This window comes from Eucalyptus grandis, chromosome 11 (genome assembly GCF_016545825.1).
Source record: "Eucalyptus grandis isolate ANBG69807.140 chromosome 11, ASM1654582v1, whole genome shotgun sequence".
Lineage (NCBI taxonomy): Eukaryota > Viridiplantae > Streptophyta > Magnoliopsida > Myrtales > Myrtaceae > Eucalyptus > Eucalyptus grandis.
In genome coordinates, this window is record NC_052622.1 from 28,805,356 (window position 1) to 28,825,912 (window position 20,557).

The 20,557-nt window shown below is 41.2% G+C and overlaps 1 protein-coding gene across 1 annotated transcript; it reads left to right on the top strand.

The window, feature by feature from the left end:
- The first annotated feature begins 684 nt into the window (after positions 1 to 684).
- LOC104425674 (leucine-rich repeat receptor-like protein kinase PXC1) lies at positions 685 to 3,206 on the top strand. The gene is made up of 2 exons (XM_010038432.3): positions 685 to 2,118; positions 2,234 to 3,206. Exons 1-2 carry the CDS (start codon positions 741 to 743, stop codon positions 2,902 to 2,904), a joined length of 2,049 nt encoding a protein of 682 aa, XP_010036734.1. The 5' UTR covers positions 685 to 740; the 3' UTR covers positions 2,905 to 3,206.
- The last annotated feature ends 17,351 nt before the right edge of the window (positions 3,207 to 20,557 follow it).

Here is a 20,557-nt window from a genome sequence, read left to right on the forward strand (position 1 = left end):
GGTTACATCGTGATCGAAAATCCAAATTCTAAATTTTAACTATAAGACACATCGGCTTAAAATTAGTTATTAACATATGTTAGCAATTTTAAGTGAGATTTGATGGTATGACTTGATTGCAATTCTACCCAAAGGTTTAAGAATATATTAGTCAATTAAATAATTCAAAGCTGTATTCAAATATGTATAATAGGTTTTAGACTAAATACAATTTTTTTTTTCTAATGAACCATATTAAAGTGTCCAACCAAAAAAAGAAAAAAACTATTAAAGTGTAATTGAGTTGATCTCATCGATATATACACTCACAAACAGATAATGAAAGGCAAAGTTTTTGAACACTCCTTAGAAATTGATAAGTAACCCTTTCGCTACTTATAGAAGTATTTTATCATGCACTCATTCCTTTTACCAGAGGAGTGGAGAACAGCAATCATTCCCCCAACATCCCCATTCTCATTTCAAGGTACTGAAAAATCACCTTTAATGATTCCATCGCTTGAGTACAGGCTCTCTCTTTTTCTCTCTCTTCCCCTTCAATCATGCTCACTTTCCTCTTTCCATACCCACCCACACAGAAAAAGTGAGAAATCACGCCATCCGAAAGGAAAAGTTAAAAAGAAAAAGAGAAAAAGAAAAAGAAAAGAAACGAACATTGAGTCTGAAACTTTTTACTCCATTTTTAAAAAACACACCCACTCCCGCTGTCTCTTGCTCTTCCCGCTTAGCACTCCTAAAACATGAACACCCTTCCCAGGTCTTCTCTCCCTCCCCTGTTCTCTGCCATCCCTATCACTCTTCTCCTCCTCTTCCTCCCTCATTCTCTCTCCTCACCACCCAATGACACCAATGCTCTCACTCTCTTCCGCCTCGAGGCCGACACCCACGGCCACCTCCTCTCCAACTGGACAGGCTCTGATGCCTGCTCCGCCGCCTGGCGGGGCGTCCGCTGCTCCTCCTCCACTCACTCGAGCAGCCGCGTCACTGCTCTCTCCATCCCTTCCCTCAACCTCCGCGGACCCATTGACTCTCTCTCTTCCCTGGACCAGCTCCGTCTGCTTGATCTCCACGATAACCGGCTAAACGGTACCGTCACCCCCCTCGCCAACTGCACCAACCTCAAGCTCCTCTACCTCGCCGGAAACGACTTCTCCGGCGAGATCCCGCCGGAGATATCCTCTCTCCGGCGCCTCCTCCGTCTTGACATTTCCGACAACAACATCCGGGGTGTCATTCCGGGGGAGGTCCGTGGCCTGAGCCGCCTCCTGACTCTCCGGCTGCAGAGCAACCTGCTTTCTGGCGAGGTGCCGGATCTCTCGGTGTCACTCAAGAACCTGAAGGAGCTCAACCTGACAAACAACGAACTGTACGGGCATTTGCCGGATGGACTACTGAGAAAGTTTGGTGTTCGGAGCTTTGTCGGAAACGAAGGACTATGTGGATCGAGCCCATTAGCAGCTTGCTCGTTATCTGGGACTTCACCACCAGCTTCTTCCTCTCTCACAGTGCCGTCTAACCCTAGCTCCATGCCAGAGACACCGGCAATTGGACCGGGTCAGAAGCATCGGCAAAAAGGACTGAGCACAGGGGCTATAGTGGCAATTGCCCTTGCGAATTGCGTGGCATTACTTGTTGTGACATCTTTTGTGGTTGCTTACTGCTGCTCAAGAGAGCGGAATTCGAGCTTAAAAGCAAATGGAGAGAGTACTGGGAAGAGGAGAAGTGGGAGTAGCCATGGAAGTGAGAAGAGAGTGTATGCAAGCGGAGGTGCGGATAGTGATGGGACAAACGCTACTGACAGGAGCAAGCTCGTGTTCTTCGAGCGGAAGAAGCAGTTTGAACTCGAAGATTTGCTCAGAGCATCGGCAGAAATGCTTGGGAAAGGAAGCTTAGGGACAGTGTACAAGGCTGTGCTTGATGATGGAGGTGTCGTGGCCGTTAAGAGACTGAAGGATGCCAATCCGTGCATGAGGAAGGAGTTCGAGCAGTACATGGACGTTATTGGGAAGCTTAAGCACCAAAATGTGGTCAAACTCCGAGCTTATTACTATGCCAGAGAAGAAAAGCTCCTGGTATATGATTATCTCCCGAATGGAAGCCTGCAGTCACTGCTTCATGGTCAGCATAATCCTATTCTCAACTAATGATTCATTCTGAATTGACTAATTCTGGGATTATGCCAAGTTAAGCCTATTTATCTTTATCTTGTGCTTGTTACTCTTGCTTTAATCAGGAAACAGAGGTCCTGGAAGGATTCCTCTGGATTGGACCACGAGGATTAGCTTGGTACTTGGAGCGGCTCGGGGGCTAGCCTGGATCCACGAAGAGTACAGTGCAGCAAAAATCCCTCACGGAAACATCAAGTCTTCCAACATACTGCTCGACAAGAATGGCGTTGCTTGTGTCTCCGATTTTGGGCTCTCACTGCTTCTGAATCCCGTTCATGCCATTGCGAGATTGGGGGGATACCGAGCTCCGGAGCAGGCAGAGACCAAGCGGCTCTCTCAAAAAGCCGATGTCTATGGCTTTGGCGTCCTGTTACTGGAAGTCCTCACTGGCAGAGCTCCATCGCAGTATCCATCCCCAACACGGCCTCGTGCCGATGAAGAAGAACAGGCAGTTGATCTACCCAAATGGGTGAGATCTGTGGTGAAGGAGGAGTGGACTGCTGAGGTGTTCGATCAGGAGCTTCTTCGCTACAAGAACATCGAAGAGGAACTCGTTTCCATGCTTCATGTAGGCTTGGCCTGCGCGGCGGCTCAGCCCGATAAGAGGCCTTTGATGGCGGAAGTGGTGAAGATGATTGAGGACATTAGGGTCGAGCAGTCACCATTAGGAGAAGACTACGACGAGTCGCGAAACTCGCTCTCTCCTTCGCTTGCAACAACCGAAGATGGGCTTTGAAGATTCAAAGTGATGGATCAGTTAACTGGGTTGTTCCGTGATTGGCTTCTGTTTGTTTTTTGCATTGTCTCATTGCTATTGCATGCGGTCTGTCCTGGGTTTAAGTTTGTAAAATTGGGTTAGCCTAATGTACTTTTATTATTATCCGTGGGAGAATTTGGGGATCTTCACCAAATTCGACCAATTTGATCTACACGGTCAGCTATTATTCACTGGAGGATGCACATCAGTACTCAGTAGTGTTCCCTTCTGGTCAGAAAGCTTCATTTCTGTTCTCAAATTATGGACTGCACTGAACTCTACTTCTGTTATCGATTGGACAGTCTCCAACTAATTAATGATGCTTCCATAGAATGAATTTCCCGTGTAGAAGCAGAAGAAAAATAATTCATGAATAATGTTGGAAACATTTAAGAAGCATATTGAATGTTATTTATCAAATGATTTAGTTAATATCATTTTTTGAGAAATAGTAATCTGGTAAATAACAAAAAAAAAAAAAAGTTATCTGATGTTAACTATAATGTGAAGTCTATTGAAGAAAGTCAAAGAGACAACGGCTCAAAAAAAAAAAAAAAAAGGCGGAGCGGATGCCTCATGGTCATTTTTCCACATAAAGGATATAAAATTGAGGTGGTTTCTTTTTCTTATCTTAGATGAGACAGGGATGTGGCGATAAGAGCTAATGACTCACTCTAATTATTATTATCATAGTCTATATCCATTATGAAATATTCGAATTGAACCATGACTACTCCGTAGTATCTGGTATTTGAAACTGCAAGGTTGGTTGGCTTGACCCTTCACGAGATATACTACAACATGAGTCATTCAAAATCCAGTCCCAATATGAGTTGAATTTATGATCTCATGAAAAATAGTTGAATCTTTTATTGGTGATAAACAGAGGCAGGGTTTTTTTTTTTTTTTTCATGTCTGTCTTTGTACTGCTGGACGTCAACCAGGGTTTCTTTGGCAATGGCTTTGCTTAGCTTTGAAAAAGAGAAAGTTATTCTCGCCAGCATCTTGTCTGATAAAACAGGGGCAGAATTATTAGCTCGTGAAAAAGCAAAGCGCGTTTGACTTCGACCTAGGCGGGACCTCATCCATGTTGCAGGCAGTACTCGCCATCCTTGCTGGGTGGTCCGTATTATAAACAGCAAAAAAAAAAAAAAAAAATCAAATCCCAATAAAATTAGAATTATTGCTAAATAAATATCAATTGTGTAATGACACGAATCCAGGTCGTAGGGTTACTATTGAGACATTCTAGGCGCATCACCAACATATTTCTTTTTAATTTTTTATTTAAGTACTTGCGGAAGCATTACAACATCGTTACCCGACCACAACACAACAAATGAGTAGTCAATCAAACACTATGCAAAGCATACCGCTAATATATTACACTAGTATTTTTACAAGCCCATCCTACCAGCCTCTCCGTTTTACCTCATCCTTTTATACTCGTGTAGGCCAAGGAAAATCCTATATTCTCTAGCGTGACTGCAACTCTCAAAAATGGTGTGATGCTTCCATGCCTACAAATTTGAAAATCAAGGAGTGAGTCCAAGACTCAATAAGTAAAAACCCCTAGTCCTCTCCTAGGATGACATTGTCATTAAATCTAGCATGTTCAATACTCGTATGACAATATTGATGACAAATCGATAGTAATATTATTGCCTCACCTTGACTACATATATGTATCCCTTCAGCGTTACTTCCATGCATGCTTACCTTTGGTTTATCCATGAACACACCAAGTCACATAATAATAAACATATTGGCATGCATAAAAGGTTCATTAACATGTATCTTAGCTCAACCGGGGCATCTCGACTCAATTAAGGCATTTAGCTTCAAGCTAGGCATCTTGGCTTAATCAGAGCATCCTGCTTCAACCGAGACATCCCAGTGGCTAGCTCGCCCGGGGCATTTGAGCTCAACCTACAACTCAATTAGGGCATCTAGTTTTCACAAACAAGGTATCGTCACCTATGCTATGTGACGATAGTCTTCCTCTTTCATTTAATGATCACATATCATGTGTTGCACAAGCTAGTTTATTATCTTCCATTTTAACCCACACATGAGCAAATCATACATAATGGACTTGTGACATGTAAATGACTACTCACAGGTAAGAACACAACTAAATTCAATGACATAGCATATTGCCCTGGACAAGGGTTAGGAATTCTACTTACCTTCGATAAACCTCGATAAATTATATGTGGTTTACTAACAAAGGGTTGTCCGGTGAGGCGACGGGCAAACAAGGCCAAGAGAGGAAGAGGGGACAATGGTGAGAAGACGTGAGAGAAAAAGAGAGAGTAAGTGAGGGAGAAGAGATGGGATGAGCAAATGAGGGGAGAATGCCTTTATTTATAGGCAAACCCCTCATCATTTTCCTTCCAAGTGGACCAATCACAATTTTTTAGGTGGACAACCTAGGATGAAGATGTAACAAACTAAGGAGATGAGTGACAAATCTAGTTCCTAGAGGAGGACAACTGCTCCTTCTTTTATTAAGCCATATGGGGTTGAGTCATCTTTGTAATGATGAATAGTAATGATGACTATATTAATTAAGGGACATCTAAGCTTTATGACTCAACCTACCATTAATGCACTACGGTCCAAAAGTATTTAATGCATATTTATTTTTAAGCCAAGAAGACTTTAGATGGGCTTGTTCCTCAAGATGGGTATACTGCCCCTTTCCCTCCAAGTTTGGGTGTGTGGCTCTCCCATTCTAAGGTAAAGAACAGTTTCTAGCAACTTTGGAAATCGGTATCATTACCTTATCAAAAGGGCTTGAAAAATTATAAAAAATTAATATGTTGTAAATAAAACCTTAAACAACATATTTCATGAAGGAAACCAAGTCTAATTCATTTTCCGGAAAGAGCAACAAATCATGGAAAATAACCCAAAAGTTTGTCCATAGAGCAGATTCAATTACCGAAGAGGAAAACCCATTTCGAAATTCAAATCTTTATAAAAACACTTTGAAATTATAATATGTTGTAGATCTAAATGTCCTTTACAACTTTTGTGAATGAAGCATGCTCAATTCAAAAGGGAAAATTTTATAAAAATCGAGAAGACAATGAGGTCATCGTTTTTACTACACTAGACAATTTTAACATGGTAAGTAAATAGGCTTTCGCGCCACTCATTTCACCTTAGAAAAATATGAAATTAAAGTATGTGGTAGATTAAGATATTTTGAACAACTTTTATGAGGAAGTTTCTCCAAATTAGAACCACATAAAACTCTATAAAATCATAAAATCATGAGGGTTCAGTAGTTTTGAGAATTGGAATCAAAGTCAAAACTTGAGAAACCAAAGGTGGCAAGTCTAATTGAGGAGAGGTGGCACCTAGATGAATCTTGCAAGATCACTTAGTCATTAATTGGCCTAATTACTTGTCCTCCAAGGCTATTTCTAAGGTCATGATATCCTATAATTTGTAGGGACACCTAAGTCATTCATTAATGGCTAAGGGACAAATAAACCTAAAAGTTGTCTTCCTGCATTAATAGCCAATACAATTAAGCATGTGAATCATCAACTTGAATTTATGAGCTTCCAAAATTGCATATGAAACGTAAGTGTATTTCCTAGAGTTTCTATCTTTCAAGAACATTAATAATTGCTTAGGACACATAAGCATACAAGTCACCCTCTTGCATTTAATTTCTAGCTTCCAAAATTGACTTGGTTGACTTGGGTTTAGTTTATGTGAAACATATGTTCTTTCTAAATGGGTGAGTGTTTTTTTTTTTGAGTCTATCCATGACTAACTACCTTATTCAAGCCGAGGTTCGCGGCTAATTCATGGCCGAGCTCAGAACTAGTTTAGTGGCCAGATTCCTTGGACAATTGGGGCTCAAATCGTGGATGTCACAAACTGTGTAAAATAGTTTTACAATGAAGTGTCGTGACCCGACCTCGGGCGGCAAATGAGCATAAAGGTTTGGTTTAGGGGCACTTGATTATGAGAATTCCCTTATGGTTCGCATTTCAAAAAAAGTTATCACCTCACCCTTCGAGATGAACCGTTGTGAGTTCTCTCGTTAATGGTTGTGAGCTCTTTGAAACTCGTACCTTGCATGACAACGAAAGATTTCATGAGTCATACCCACATGGGCGACACCTCTAGGGAGGTGATCGGGTGTGAATATCAAAGTTAGGGGTATCTTTACCATAATTGCCCTCTCAATAGTACTCGCTTCCCATGGATGGCATCATTTCATCCATTAAGGACTTTTCATAATGGGTTTACTAAACTATTGCGAGACTTATTGAGATCCATACCCTTCACAATAGATTTATTTATTAGATGGTTGTTTAGAACAGCTAAAAAGACAAGAGCCATCACTAACCTCGTTTTTTGGGGGTCGGCTATAAAATCCAATCGAGGGTTAGGAGTGATCCCTCAATTGCACCTAGAGATGATTTGGGGATTCGGGTTATGCTAATATTTCTATTAGTGCCTTTTTGGTACCTAATGGTTTGAAGTGTTTCCATAAGGTGTCCATGCATTTCTTTTTACTTTTTAGGGTCGATAAAACTAACTAAATGATCATGTGTGGATCGTTGATTTCATGCAATCTATTTCTATAAAAGCAAAAAGAAGGCAAAAAATTTAAATTTAAAGACAAATGCGGTAAGTAAATATCCAAGTGAATAGTTTAGGGAAAGCTATAAATCTAACATGTAACCTAAGTAATGAACAAACAAAAAATAAAAAGGAAGAAATAAACATGCACCTTGTTGAGTGTTTATACAACACAAAATGACTCGAATTATATATATGGGACAAATGAATACAAAACAAGGTTGGATTGGACATCAACCTTCCATTGTCTTCATGTCTTGAAAGACCTCCATCACCAAGGACCTATCCTAATCCTAATGTAAAGCTATGACTAGGTACATACAATAGGAAAGAAACAATCATTCGTGGCAATAACAGTCACAAACACTAAACAACCAAGAGCAATCAAGTCATTTAAATCATATTCAAAAGTGAACAAATTGGGCCTTGGGGTCGGCTTTTGCAATTCACGCGTTGATCCCTCTAGACACCTATCCCAATTCATTTCTATAGCTTACAGTCATTAGTTATCATTTGTGTTCTCAGATGGCAATTAACACTTATGAGCCCCTAGGACACGTCTAAATATATCCCAAGGTTATCCCATGAAATTATGCATCATGCCTATGCATACATCTAAAAAGCTCATGTATAGTGGGAAATAAGCATGCAAGCAGGCCCTCGAGTCTTGGGTCTCAATCAAATAGATAATTTCAGTGAGCCAACACTGGATCACTTATTCATTTGATAGGTCCCAAACACAATCATAGACATTTAAGAAAGGTAATCAAGTCAAAGGTTATAAGAATTCAAATGATGCTCAAAAGTCATCTGAAGAGCAATTAATAGTGAATTATGACACGATATGCTAATGGTATAGCAAAGATGTGTCAGTTATGGAAGCATTTAGCCACCAAGGCTAACTCGGGTGCAACAATGGGCACTTTGACCGAGCTTCGTAGGCACCCTAAATACAATCCAAAGTTTAGACAACATCAATGTTAAACCAAGAGCATGGTTGGCCTTTTGTCTAGAACAACTCCGAGACAGTTAGTCAAAAACGTCTCGCCTTGCAGAGTTCTCTCTACCAGTGTGGTAGTTTTTCTCAACCCTAAATCCCTGTTTCAATCCCCATCTTTTCTACCGGTTCTTCTTTGTCTGTTTTGATTTTTGATGGCTTCCCTTTCTTCGCCTCTCGCTCTCCACTCGAATCCTCTTTTTTTTTTCCCCCCGATTTCTCTATTTCATCCACCATTCTTCACTCCTTCGACTTCACCATGGGTGGTGTGCAATCTATCGGCCTCCGATTTCAGCTGGGTATGCTCAATTGTTCACCGATTCTTCCTGGTTAGTTTTGCATGTCTTACCTTGCCGTCTACATTCCACGGAGAAGTTGAATTGCTGTTAGTCGAATGGTCCTTATTACAGATGATCGTAGTAGCTGCCTTCTATAGTTTGTTAGTTGTATGAAGTTGGGTAATTCATCCTTTTACATTGATTTTATCTGGAATGGCTTTGAACGAACAAGCTGCTTCCTCACGTCTGGCTGCTCTTTGTACTAGTTTGGGTCGTGTTACCACAGAACAGCTTATTGATGACTGGGATGAAGACCCTGCACCTGAAACATTAGAGGATTGTAGGTTAAAACTTCTAGGCAAACTCCTTTAAGATCCATCGATTAACTTTCCAGCCTTCCAAACCACAATGAAAAAAGATTGGCGAACTGAATTAGTGGATATCTCACAGCATGAGGCAGGTCTCTATATTGTAAAATTCCAATCCCATGCAAACAGACAATGAATTCTTGACGGGGGCCCTTGGCTATTTTCGGGTCATTTACTTATCTTGAAACCCTAGACTCCAAACACACCGTTACACTGTTATGATTCTTTTACTTGTGCCTTTTGGCTACAGGTGTTTGGGCTCCCTTTAGAATGGTGTTCTGAGCGAATGATTCGGAAAGCCGTTCAGCATGTAGGTAAGGTACTCAAAGTTAAGATTGACTCAAAAGAAGGTAATTTGTCGAAAGCTATTCGAGTAAGAATTGGCATCACACTACAGGAACCTTTTATCATAGGGAAGTTGATCCGTATAAATGGCCAACCGTTTTGGCTTGATTTCCGTTATGAAAGACTTTCTCATTTTTGCTTTTCCTGTGGTAAAGTCGGGCACTACGCAATGCACTGCACAGACATTCCCTATAATGAGGCTAAGCAAGAGGGTAGAGAGAAGATGGCATATGGGCCATGGCTCAGAGCGGAAGTCAAAGCCAGTAGTCCATACTGGAATATATTTTGTAACCCAACAGACAAGTCAGAACAAGTTGAAGAAGTGGTACTTGAAACACGGCCTGCATATCTACCAACGGTTCCCTTTGTGGCTCCACCATCGACACTTCCAGTAGTCAATAATTCCAGTGCTGTTCAGTGTTCCTTGGTAATAACAAAAACATCAAGTCAGCAGATTTGGTCATCATCCGAGGCTCAACACATAGCACTTATTTCTGCAGACATGAAGATGAAAGGAGTTCAGTATGCACCGGTGGAAAAAAAGGTAACGAAGAAAATGACGCATATCCGATTGAAACCTATTCTGAGTTCATCCAAGAAACAACGCAGATATAATCCATATGACACTAATGGCATTATCATTGCAGAACCTACTGACTTGAATCTTATGGACACCCCTATATTTCTAGTTGACGAATCTGATGTTCGGGCTTTGGTGGCTGGCCCTAAACAGCCACCACCTCATAAATGAAACTTATATGTTGGAACTGTCAAGGATTGGGCAATCCCCTGACAGTTCAAGCACTAAAGGCCATGACGGCCAAGGATAAGCCTAATTTATTATTTTTATCGGAAACAAAAAACTCTGAGACTATGATTCAGCGGTTACTGAAACAACTACATTTCAGCAGCTATTATGTGAGAAATCCAGTTGGGCAAGCTGGGGGTTGGTTGTTTTTTGGACTGAAAACATATCTATGGATATTGAACTTGTATCTGAATTCTATATAGACATGATCTGTCGAGAAGCAATGGATGGACCTTTAATGCAACTTACTTGCCTTCATGCTCCATCCTCGTATCAGGAGCGTTAGCATGTTTGGGAGCAACTTCGGCGGCTATCTCATGCTAATATTTTACCATGGATCTGTGTGGGGGACTTTAATGAGATCTTGTATCCATGGGAAAAGGTTGGGAGGTGTCAGGCAGAGAGGTATCGTCTCCATTCCTTTCGGGATTTTATTAACAATTGTGCCTTCATGGAACTAGACAATAAAGGATGTGCATTTGCCTAAATAAACAATAGAGCCGGCGATGATTTAGTTAAAGAATGCTTGGACCGAGTTGTGAGTACACTCTCTTGGCACCTTCAATTCCCTAAGGCGGAGGTTTATGCATTGCCGGCCATCGGATCAGATCATAGCCTGCTCCTCCTATCTACATCCGCCAACTATCCAAAGTGTTGAAGGCCGTTCTTTTTTGAAGCCTATTGGAATCAACATCCCAAATGTCAACAGCTTATCTGTGAGACATGGAATTCAGTACAGGTTAGAAATCCCAGCTTTGTACAAAAACAAAAACGCTTGTCTTTAGCCTTGCAAAGGTGGAGCAGATCTACATTAAAAAATGGTCATCTTAGAATGCAAGCATTACAGCAACAACTTCAGAACCTAACCAATCAACCAAACATAACAGGTACAGATAAAGAGAACTTTTCTTATTTGCGTAAGGAGATTAAACAAATGTGGCAGCAGGAAGAACAATATTGGGCCATGAGATCTAGACTTAATTAGTTGTTCTGGGGAGATAAGAATACCAAATTCTTTTACGCAACAACTATCCAACGGCGGCGACGGAACATAATAGGAATGTTAAAAGATGACGACCAACGCTGGGTGAGGGATCATAAGACCTTACAGGAGATGACTTTGGACTACTTCTCAAACTTATATACTTCGGTGGGTCAACGCGACTATCGTCCCATTCTGAACCAATGCGTCCAGGTTGTTACTGCGGAAATGAATGCGAGTCTAATTGCAATAGTCACTAACGAGGAGGTGCAACAGGCAACATTCCAACTGGGGAAAACGAAGGCTCCAGGTCCAGATGGATTGAATGGGCTCTTTTACCAGACCCATTGGAACATAATCAAGGATGACTTGATCACACTGGTCAGAGATTTCTTCAGTTCGAGGGAGATGCCTCGCGATCTTAATTAGACGGTAATTGCATTAATCCCGAAAACGAATCACCCTGAGAGTCTAGATCAATTTTGGCTGATCAGTCTCTGCAATTATGCATATAAAGTTATATCTAAGGTTCTGGCAAATCGCTTTAAACCTTGGCTTGGTGATCTCATTTTAGCAGAGCAGGCTGCCTTTGTGAGTGGGCGACAGATTCAGGAAAATGTACTAATTGTCTAGGAGGTTCTTCATCAGTTTCACATAAGACAAAGGAAGTGTCGTTTCAATGTTCTACTTAAGACGGACATGCAAAAAGCATGCGATAAGGTTGAATGGGATTTCCTGCAGGACTATCTACTGAAGCTGGGATTTCACCCAAAATGGGTTCGGCTGATTATGCAATGCATTACAACGTCTACTTTAAGTGTCAAATTAAATGGAGAACAACTATCATACTTTTGGCCGTCTCGAGGTTTACGACAAGGTGACCCTCTTTCACCTTATATCTTTATCTTAGTGGTAAATCTTCTCTCGACCCTTATCCACCAAGCAATTCAGATGGGTCATCTCAGAGGTATACAGCTCAGCACGTCCTGCCCGACCCTTTCCCATCTTTTTTTCGCTGATGACTTAGTTTTCTTTTTACACGACACTATATCGGAATACTAGAATCTAGCTAACATTCTCAATCAATACTGTATAGCAATGGGCCGGGTGATTAATAGAAACAAATATGGCTTATTTTTTAGTAAAAATTGCCCACTGACTCTTCAGGAGAATTTAGCTAGTGTCTTCAGAATGCCGGTGTTGCAGCGATATGGGAAGTATCTAGGGATTCCTTATGAGTGGGGAAGGTAAAAAAAAGAGATGTTTGCCTGGATATTAGGTCGAATCAATGCAAAACTTGAAGGGTGGAAAGAATGGTTACTATCTAAGGGAGGAAAGGAAATCTTAGTCAAGTCGGTGGTTCAATCAATTCCCTAGTATGCTATGTCCATATTTAAACTTCCTTTATCTCTTTGCAAGCTGATAGAAAAGAAAATATCTACTTTCTGGTGGACAACTGATCACAGTAGGGGGAGTACATTGGCAGAAATGGGATCTACTTAAAAAGGGCAAGGCTGACGAAGGGCTAGGATTCCGAGACTTGATGGCCTTTAATAAGGCAATGCTAGGAAAGCAGGCTTGGCGACTACTTAATGCTCTGAACTCGTTGTGCAATCAGGTCTTCAAAGGTCTATACTTTCCATCCAAACCGTTCCACTTAGCATATAAAGGTTCACGCCCTTCCTGGGGATGGCAAAGTATTCTTCTCGGAAGAGAGAATATATTACCTAATGTTCGCTGGTCGGTTGGGAATGGTGAGAGCATTCGGATTAAGGAGGATAGATGGCTATCTATGGCGATTATACACGGACCAGCAGCTAGAGAGGAACCAACAATGGTGGCTGACCTAATAGATCGGGTCAATCAACATTGGAAACTTCACCTCCTCCATCAAATGTTTGATGAAGTGGTAGTTGAGGAAATAACAAAAATACCTATCAGATCAGCCTATGCTACAGATTTGCTGGTCTGGACAGCAACTACTGATGGTAACTACTCAGTGAAAAGCAACTATAAGAACATTATCAGCAAGACCCAAGAGACAACAGATGCACAACTAGCCTCTACCTCACATCAGTTTTCACGCAAGCTATGGCGCAGTATATGGCGACTACCAGTAGAACCGAAGATTCGTAGTTTTTTATGGTCTGCTTGCCACAACGCCCTAGCAACAAAGGCTAATTTACTTCGCTGTCACATTATAACTGACCCTATATGCAGGTTATGTGATCAGAGTTTACTAGAAACACTAGAACATATTTTCTTTTTCTGCTCCTGGACAGCAACAATATGGAACAACCCGTAGCTGAATATCTCACTCTCACCATACACTCTGCATCGGTTTGGCGACTAGCTCACAGACAGGATACTCAATGTAAGACTCTTACCTCGAATCGAACTGATTGCACAAGTTCTCTGGCGGATCTGGTGTGCACGCAACAACTGGATCTTCCACATAACTCCCCTTGATCCAGTGCAGGTAGTTACCGACGCCATATCTCACAATCAAGTCCACCAATCTATTCTGCAGAGCCACCCGGACGCTGCAACTCCTACTTTCAAAACAGGGCACACGTGGGAACCTCCTCCCCGTGGGTACCTGAAATGCAATATTGACGGATCTTACCACCCAGGAGCTCGAGAAGGGACTATGTCATGTATCAGCAGAAATTTTTAGGGCCTTCTCACCGATGTATACACGGATCGATTCTCTGCAACCTCAGCCTTTCAATCGGAAGTGCAGGCACTCACCTTAACTTTGCATCACCTGCTGCACCTTGGCCTAAATACGGCTCCTATTTTGATCGAATCCGATTGCCAGTGCTTGATCGACACTCTCCACGCCAAATAGCAACCACCATGGGAAGAACGGGTTCTCTTTGCAGAACTGCTGAACTTGCTCGGCACTTACCTTAATTTGTGACTTCAACATTGCAGAAGGGATGCAAATAGGGCTGCTGATTGGGCCGCTAAAGCCCATGGTAGGATAGGCCTGGGCCAAAACTGGAATGTATTTACACCTTTTATGCTTCAAGACCTTGTAATGGCTGATGCCATAGTCTCTGGTACTTTTGTAAATGCTGGTTGTAAACTGATGACTCTCAGCTATAGAGCTAGGAATAGTTAATGCAAATGTTTATATTTCTGACAAAAAAAAAAAAACCAAGAGCATGGTTTAAAAGTTTGGAACTTAAAGGATGACATGAAAATTTTGTGTATAAGCATCACCTGAACTAAAATCAAGTTCAAAACAACCAGAATGGGAAAATTCAGACAAATTTATGACATTTGAAAGGTCTGAAAGTGTGACATCCGGACTTTGCCGAACCTTGATTATGTAATGGTCCAAGCCGCATCAACAAGCTTGTCATCAGACTTTGTTATTGGCACCATTCACGGCCATCGTTTCGCCACCATCATCCCCATACCGAACCGTCACATTTCGTCATGTCCCCACAACACCACCTCATCGTCACATTTCCGCTGCACTAGGACAGCTCGATCATCACCAAGTCTGTCACCACATTTAATTTCTTATTCATGAGATGCCACAAACAAGACCAATGTTCGCTCTCTGCGGCATGTCGCCAAGTTTGTTCCTCATGCAAGTCTCTGCCGTCCCCATGCATACGTGCACCCAGCAAGTGAAGGACCGAGAAGCCCCACCCTCACACGTCCACGCCACCGCTAACAAAGGGGAAAATGTTGACCACCGAATTGGCAGCCACGTTGCTGCCGTTTCATCAAGGTGGCAAGAGGAGCCACCGACCATGGCTACGTCTCCCCCACCTGCCCTCCGTTTGAGCTGCCACCGAATTTGTGAATTGTTGACTGATGCAGTCAACTGGCGGAGAGGCCAAGGCAGAAGGAGGGATTGTTTTTTTTTTTTTCCTTCGGCACCCACCATTTTCTTCATTTCAACAAACCTCAACCAGAAAACTCACAGCTCGGTTGTCCTTCTTTGCTGCTCACCGCCGGCCACCTGCACCACCTTGCTGTACCGCCATCTCGCCTCATCTCCGCTAACGGCCAAGATATCTCACCCCTCACCATCACTCAGCTCACATCGCCTTGCTGCTCCGTGCTACAGCTCGCATTGCTGTCTCGCAGCCTCGCCACCAACCACACCACCAGCTCGCACCTCGTGGATTTAAGGCAAGTGGAGTTCCTATTTCTCTATATTGTGTGGTATTGCCGTTACTTGGAATACCATTCTAGGATTCGACGAAATGGAGCTCAGATGCTTCAAGCTATCGTTGAAATTAGGTCTGTCTCTTGGTGAGTTGAATTGGAATCGATATTGGCTTGCATAGTTGTGTATGGTGACGACCCTCGGCACGGTCGGCACCGGTTCGAGTGGTAAAGCTGCAAACCGCATCGATCATCGAAAAGTTTGCATTAGTCTTCTATAGGTCGAGTCATCGCTGGTTGGTCTGGTCCCGTTACAGTCTTGTTCAGACTTAAGGTGAGTAGCGTGTAGATGGTAACGAAAGTAGTCGAGGCCACAACTGTTCTAGTAAGCTATGGCCACGCAAGGTTTCATAACAACTAGGCGTGTACTATGGTGTTAGGACAATCCTATGTGGTTTGTCTAGTGTTTGGGCATTAGAATTCCTTAGCCGAATCGGTTGGATTGAGTCGATTTAAAAATAGCACTGTTTCAGTTAGGACGATGGTCCTAGTCGCATGCATTAGTAGGTGGTTCAGTCTAGTTGTGTTGGATGACATCAATAGAATCCTTAAGTGCTGCGCCATGGATTGAATTGATATTGATACCATCGGTCCACCATTGCGACAATGCCTTGGGTGTCGGGATGCCTAGAGGGGCATGAAAATGGTGCCCTCTGGATGCTTGGGGAATGTGAATGAGCCCCGGAGGTCCTCACGATGCCAGGTGGGGTGTAAGATGCCTGGAGGGGTGTAACGTGACACTCTCCGAATGCCTAGGGACTGAAATAAGAACTCGGAGGTCCTCATGATGCCAGGTTGGATGTGAGATGCCTGGAGGGTTGCAACACGGGTCCCTTTGGAAGATGGCAGTGGTTAGAACCAAAGTCGATATGATTAATGAATTTTCTTGAACATCTATTTACTCCCTAGTGTCTCATTTTGTGAAATCCCTTAGAGTCATGGTAACTTGAGCTATTTCAATTTTCCACATTGCATGTTTAGGATCTTGTTGAATGAGTAGTGGTAGACTTATGTAATATGGTCTAACAAGCTTTCATCTACTGAGTGGTTGTACTTACCCCTTGTGAGATTATTACATTTCAAACACGTGATCATGCCTCTCCAACCCGTGTCTTCCACTATGCTCTACGACATCCCCACTGACCTCACTTGGGACCAAGTGGAGCATGTGGACCCACGTCACGTTCATCCGGATTACTGTGATCCTAATGGTGGATGCTGCTCTTCTGTTGGGCCTTGTACTGATGGGGTTCATTGTACTATGCGCCTGGGTCGGCGTACTATGGGGCCACTTCCACTTCCGGATGACGGCAATGATGGTTCTAGTGGGGTTGTGTAGGCAGAGGACCAGGGGAGCGAAGTTAGCATTTTTGGACAACTAGGACGTGATATGAAGATGGCTGTGTGAATAGACTGTAGGATGGTCGGGATAGAATTTTGGTGTAGCCAGAAAAGGAATTTTTTGGCCTTCATGTACCGACCTAGGTTGTCTAAAATATATAAATAAATAAAAGTGCATGGTTCTATATTTTCGTGTGCATCAACTTAAGTTATATTGGAGTTGTTGATACATGCTTCCACATTGAAATATTAGTAATGACAGGGAATGACGTGGTGGTCCTAACGGGTCAAGGGTCGTCACAAAAAGGCATGATAAAATTCGTTTTTTTTTTCCGAGAATTTTTGTGCACAAAGTTCAAAAGGTGATGTTCAAAGTCTGTGAAGACATGTGAAGTAAATTCAGCATGCAAGTTGACCTAAAAAATTCTATAAGAAGATCACAGCAGAGAATTGCAACAAAAAACCATAGAATAGGGCAAAAAAAAAAAATCAACAAAATTAAAAGGGAACCCATGAATAAATTGTCCCAAGAAAATTACACAACATCGAGAACATCATAAAGAACAAACTTCATGAAGAATGTTTTCCAAGACAAGCTACGTAGGAATTTATAAAGATTCAAAAGCACACAACATCGCATAAAAAACATAGCAAATCAGCAAAGTATCATGGCACATTAACAGAGATTGAACCTAGTAAATAAAGTCTAAAAAATGTGAAATATTACCACATAAACAAAAGAAAGAACAAAGTTCGTTAAGGACCCAACCTCAAAATCCTTAACGATAAAACCACACAAAAATAATAAGAAGCCAGACTTAACAAGGGTAAAAAAGGGGGTCCGAATTTTAGTTTGGACAGATCTCTAAACTAACTTGACAAAATAGAAAACGGGCCAAAAGATATGCAAACCATGTAAAATCAGTGTCATTGGAAAGATTGAAGTGAGTCCTAAGACTTCCTAAAAAAGTTTGAGTCCAATTGAGGTCAAATTGATGGTCGAAAAGTGAGAAGTGTGAAGGTATGCAAATCATTCACAAACAAATCAGAGTATAATGCATGATTAATGGTTTATAAGGCCACCTAGACAATGCACAAAAGGTGTTACGTTTTTTTTTTTTGGTCAGAAAAGTTTTGGGTAATAGATTTGACCCTAATCAAAGTGCAAAGAAGTCACACAGGTCATTAACAATGAAAGATGACTTATTGTTAAGAATAACATGCATGGCAAATTTCAGTCACAATTGGTTAAATTGATGCATGGTTTCACATAATAAACAAGATTCAAATATGATGTGCCATACATCGACGGGAAGCTTGAAACACGTGCTTCAAATACCTGGAAGACATCAAGGCATGATTTGGCCCTTAGGGGGCCCAAACAAATGGGTTTTGATGGACTCGTGATAAGCCCCTAATTGACATGACTATCACAGAACATGATTAATTTTTGATGATCTAATGATGTGCAAAAATCTCAGGAAAAATCCTAAATGTAGAATGCGACATTACAAGCATTTTTCATGAAGACATCTAAAATTTATTTGGCTCACATGAGTTTATACAAAAATGACAAAATAGAGTCATGTGATGAAATGCACAAATTACAGCAGCACCCGAACACTTTTGCACATGCGATTAGCACGGTAAACGATGTTCGATTCACGCGAATAATACCTTGTTGGAACATCACAATGTCTATTACAAATCTCATGAAGGATGCAAACTCGAATGGACTCATTTAATACCTTAATTCCAAGCAAAGATAGGTCAGACCTAGTACAGGGTAGACTGACATAAGGATGGTTTTTGGTTATGTTACCAAACCATATCAACTTCAAAAAAAAAAAAAGAAAAAGAAAAGATATGATGTAACAGGAAAATTTCGTACAATTCTCATGAGAAATACTTTTTCAAAATACATGCATAAAAATTAGTACAAAAATAACAAGACAAAAATTCACAGCAAGTCAGAATAGCAAATCAACATCAAAATCACGGCAAAATTGACAAATTTTGGAAGCATTTTTCAGTGACCAAACGACATCTGCTCAGGGTGTGCAACCTATCAAATCGAAACTTGTCAAGTATAGTTTACATGTCCAAAAGGGCTCAAGGCTAAAAAAGGTCATCTACCACCTCATTTCAGTCAGAACAGAAAGTCAACACGAATTTACAAATCAAGGCAAATCAAGCTCATTCAAATATAAGTTCATCATCTATGATCATCAACTTATTGCATATCATCTCATAACATCCTAAACTTCAAATCTAAGTGTAATATCGATGCTAGAGTTGAATCCTAGCCTCGATCGGCTAATCCAATCTCGCTTCATAGGATTTCAGATTAGAGAATTACATTTTTGTGATTTTTGTCGAATTTTAAACTCGATTGAACGAAACTTGAACCACTGGAACACAATCTAAACATTGAGGGACGTCAGATTGATCTCACGAACTCTCCAAGAGCTCAAATTAGTGCTGGTTGGACTAGCTTTGCACGATTGAAGAATTTGGTCTAGTTTGGACTAGTTTAGGACCGCCAGTTAAAGATTTGGCCACCGGAAAGATTTGGTGACAAAACGACCAATCCCGACCACAGCAAGGTCGAGGACTCATTAGAAGGAAGATTGACAGAGGCTGGAACCTCCAAGAGCCCCTGCTGGTTGCAAGTTGGTGAGATGAAGATCGCCAATTCGATCAGCGGTTTGATCGCCAGACTTGAATCGTACGAGGATAGGGTGGTGGTGTCAGAGAAGATGTAGGCCACCAACATGTCGGGAAGAGGCTGAGGATGGCTGCTGAGGGGGTGATTGGCTGCGAAGGGTCAGCCGACGTGTGGCGATGGACCAGCGAAGGGCGTGGCAAGAGGAGAGAGAAATGACTTGGGCGGGAAAAAGAGAGCTGGAGAGAGAGAGAGAGTTTACAGAGAGAATTTTTGTAATTTGATATGAAAATTTGACAAATGAACTTGTTGGAGGTTTGTTTGTCAAAACAAGCTAAGTGCATTTTCCTTGTCCCACATAGGAAAAGTGGGAGGAAGTGAGCCAATTAATAAGTGTAGAATTTCCTTTATATAGCTAAAGAAATGATTGGGTGGGGCTAGACCCCCACCATATCCGCGCACATGAATAATTGCACGATTATTTGGCACACTTAGCAAGCTGATTTAATTAGCACTAATCCATTTTGTTATTTTTTTTTTTTTTTTTGTTTTTTTATTCATTTTTAATTAATTCAAAGGTTGCCTTTTGTTTTGAGAATTTTTTAAAATAAAATATAAAAAATGAAAATTCGAAATTTTATTTATCTAAAAAAATTATTATTATTCCGAATTTTTGTTTGTGTCTTTTCAAGACAACCTTTGGAAAAGATATTTATTCGATTTGCAACTTTTCCCAAAGGATTGCAATTGTTCGTTTTTCGACTTTTTCTGAAGCGACGCATTTGTTTATTAGAACAATTTTTGAAAACGCCCGTGGTTTAATTAGCACTAACCCCTTTTATTATTTTATTTTATTTTTTGGTTATGTTATTCATTTTTAATCAATTCAAAGGTTGCCTTTTGTTTTGAGAATTTTCGGAAACAAAATATAAAAAATAAAAAATTTATTTATTTAAAAAATTTATTATTATTCCGAATTTTTGTTTGTGTCTTTTCAAGACAACCTTTGGAAAATATACTTATTCGATTTGCAACTCTTTCCGAAG

Coding starts and splice junctions, on each gene's coding strand:
- LOC104425674 (XM_010038432.3), top strand. CDS start 741: ATGAACACCCTTCCCAGGTCTTCTCTCCCTCCCCTGTTCTCTGCCATC. Junction 2,119..2,233: donor CCTGCAGTCACTGCTTCATG/GTCAGCATAATC, acceptor TGCTTTAATCAG/GAAACAGAGGTCCTGGAAGG.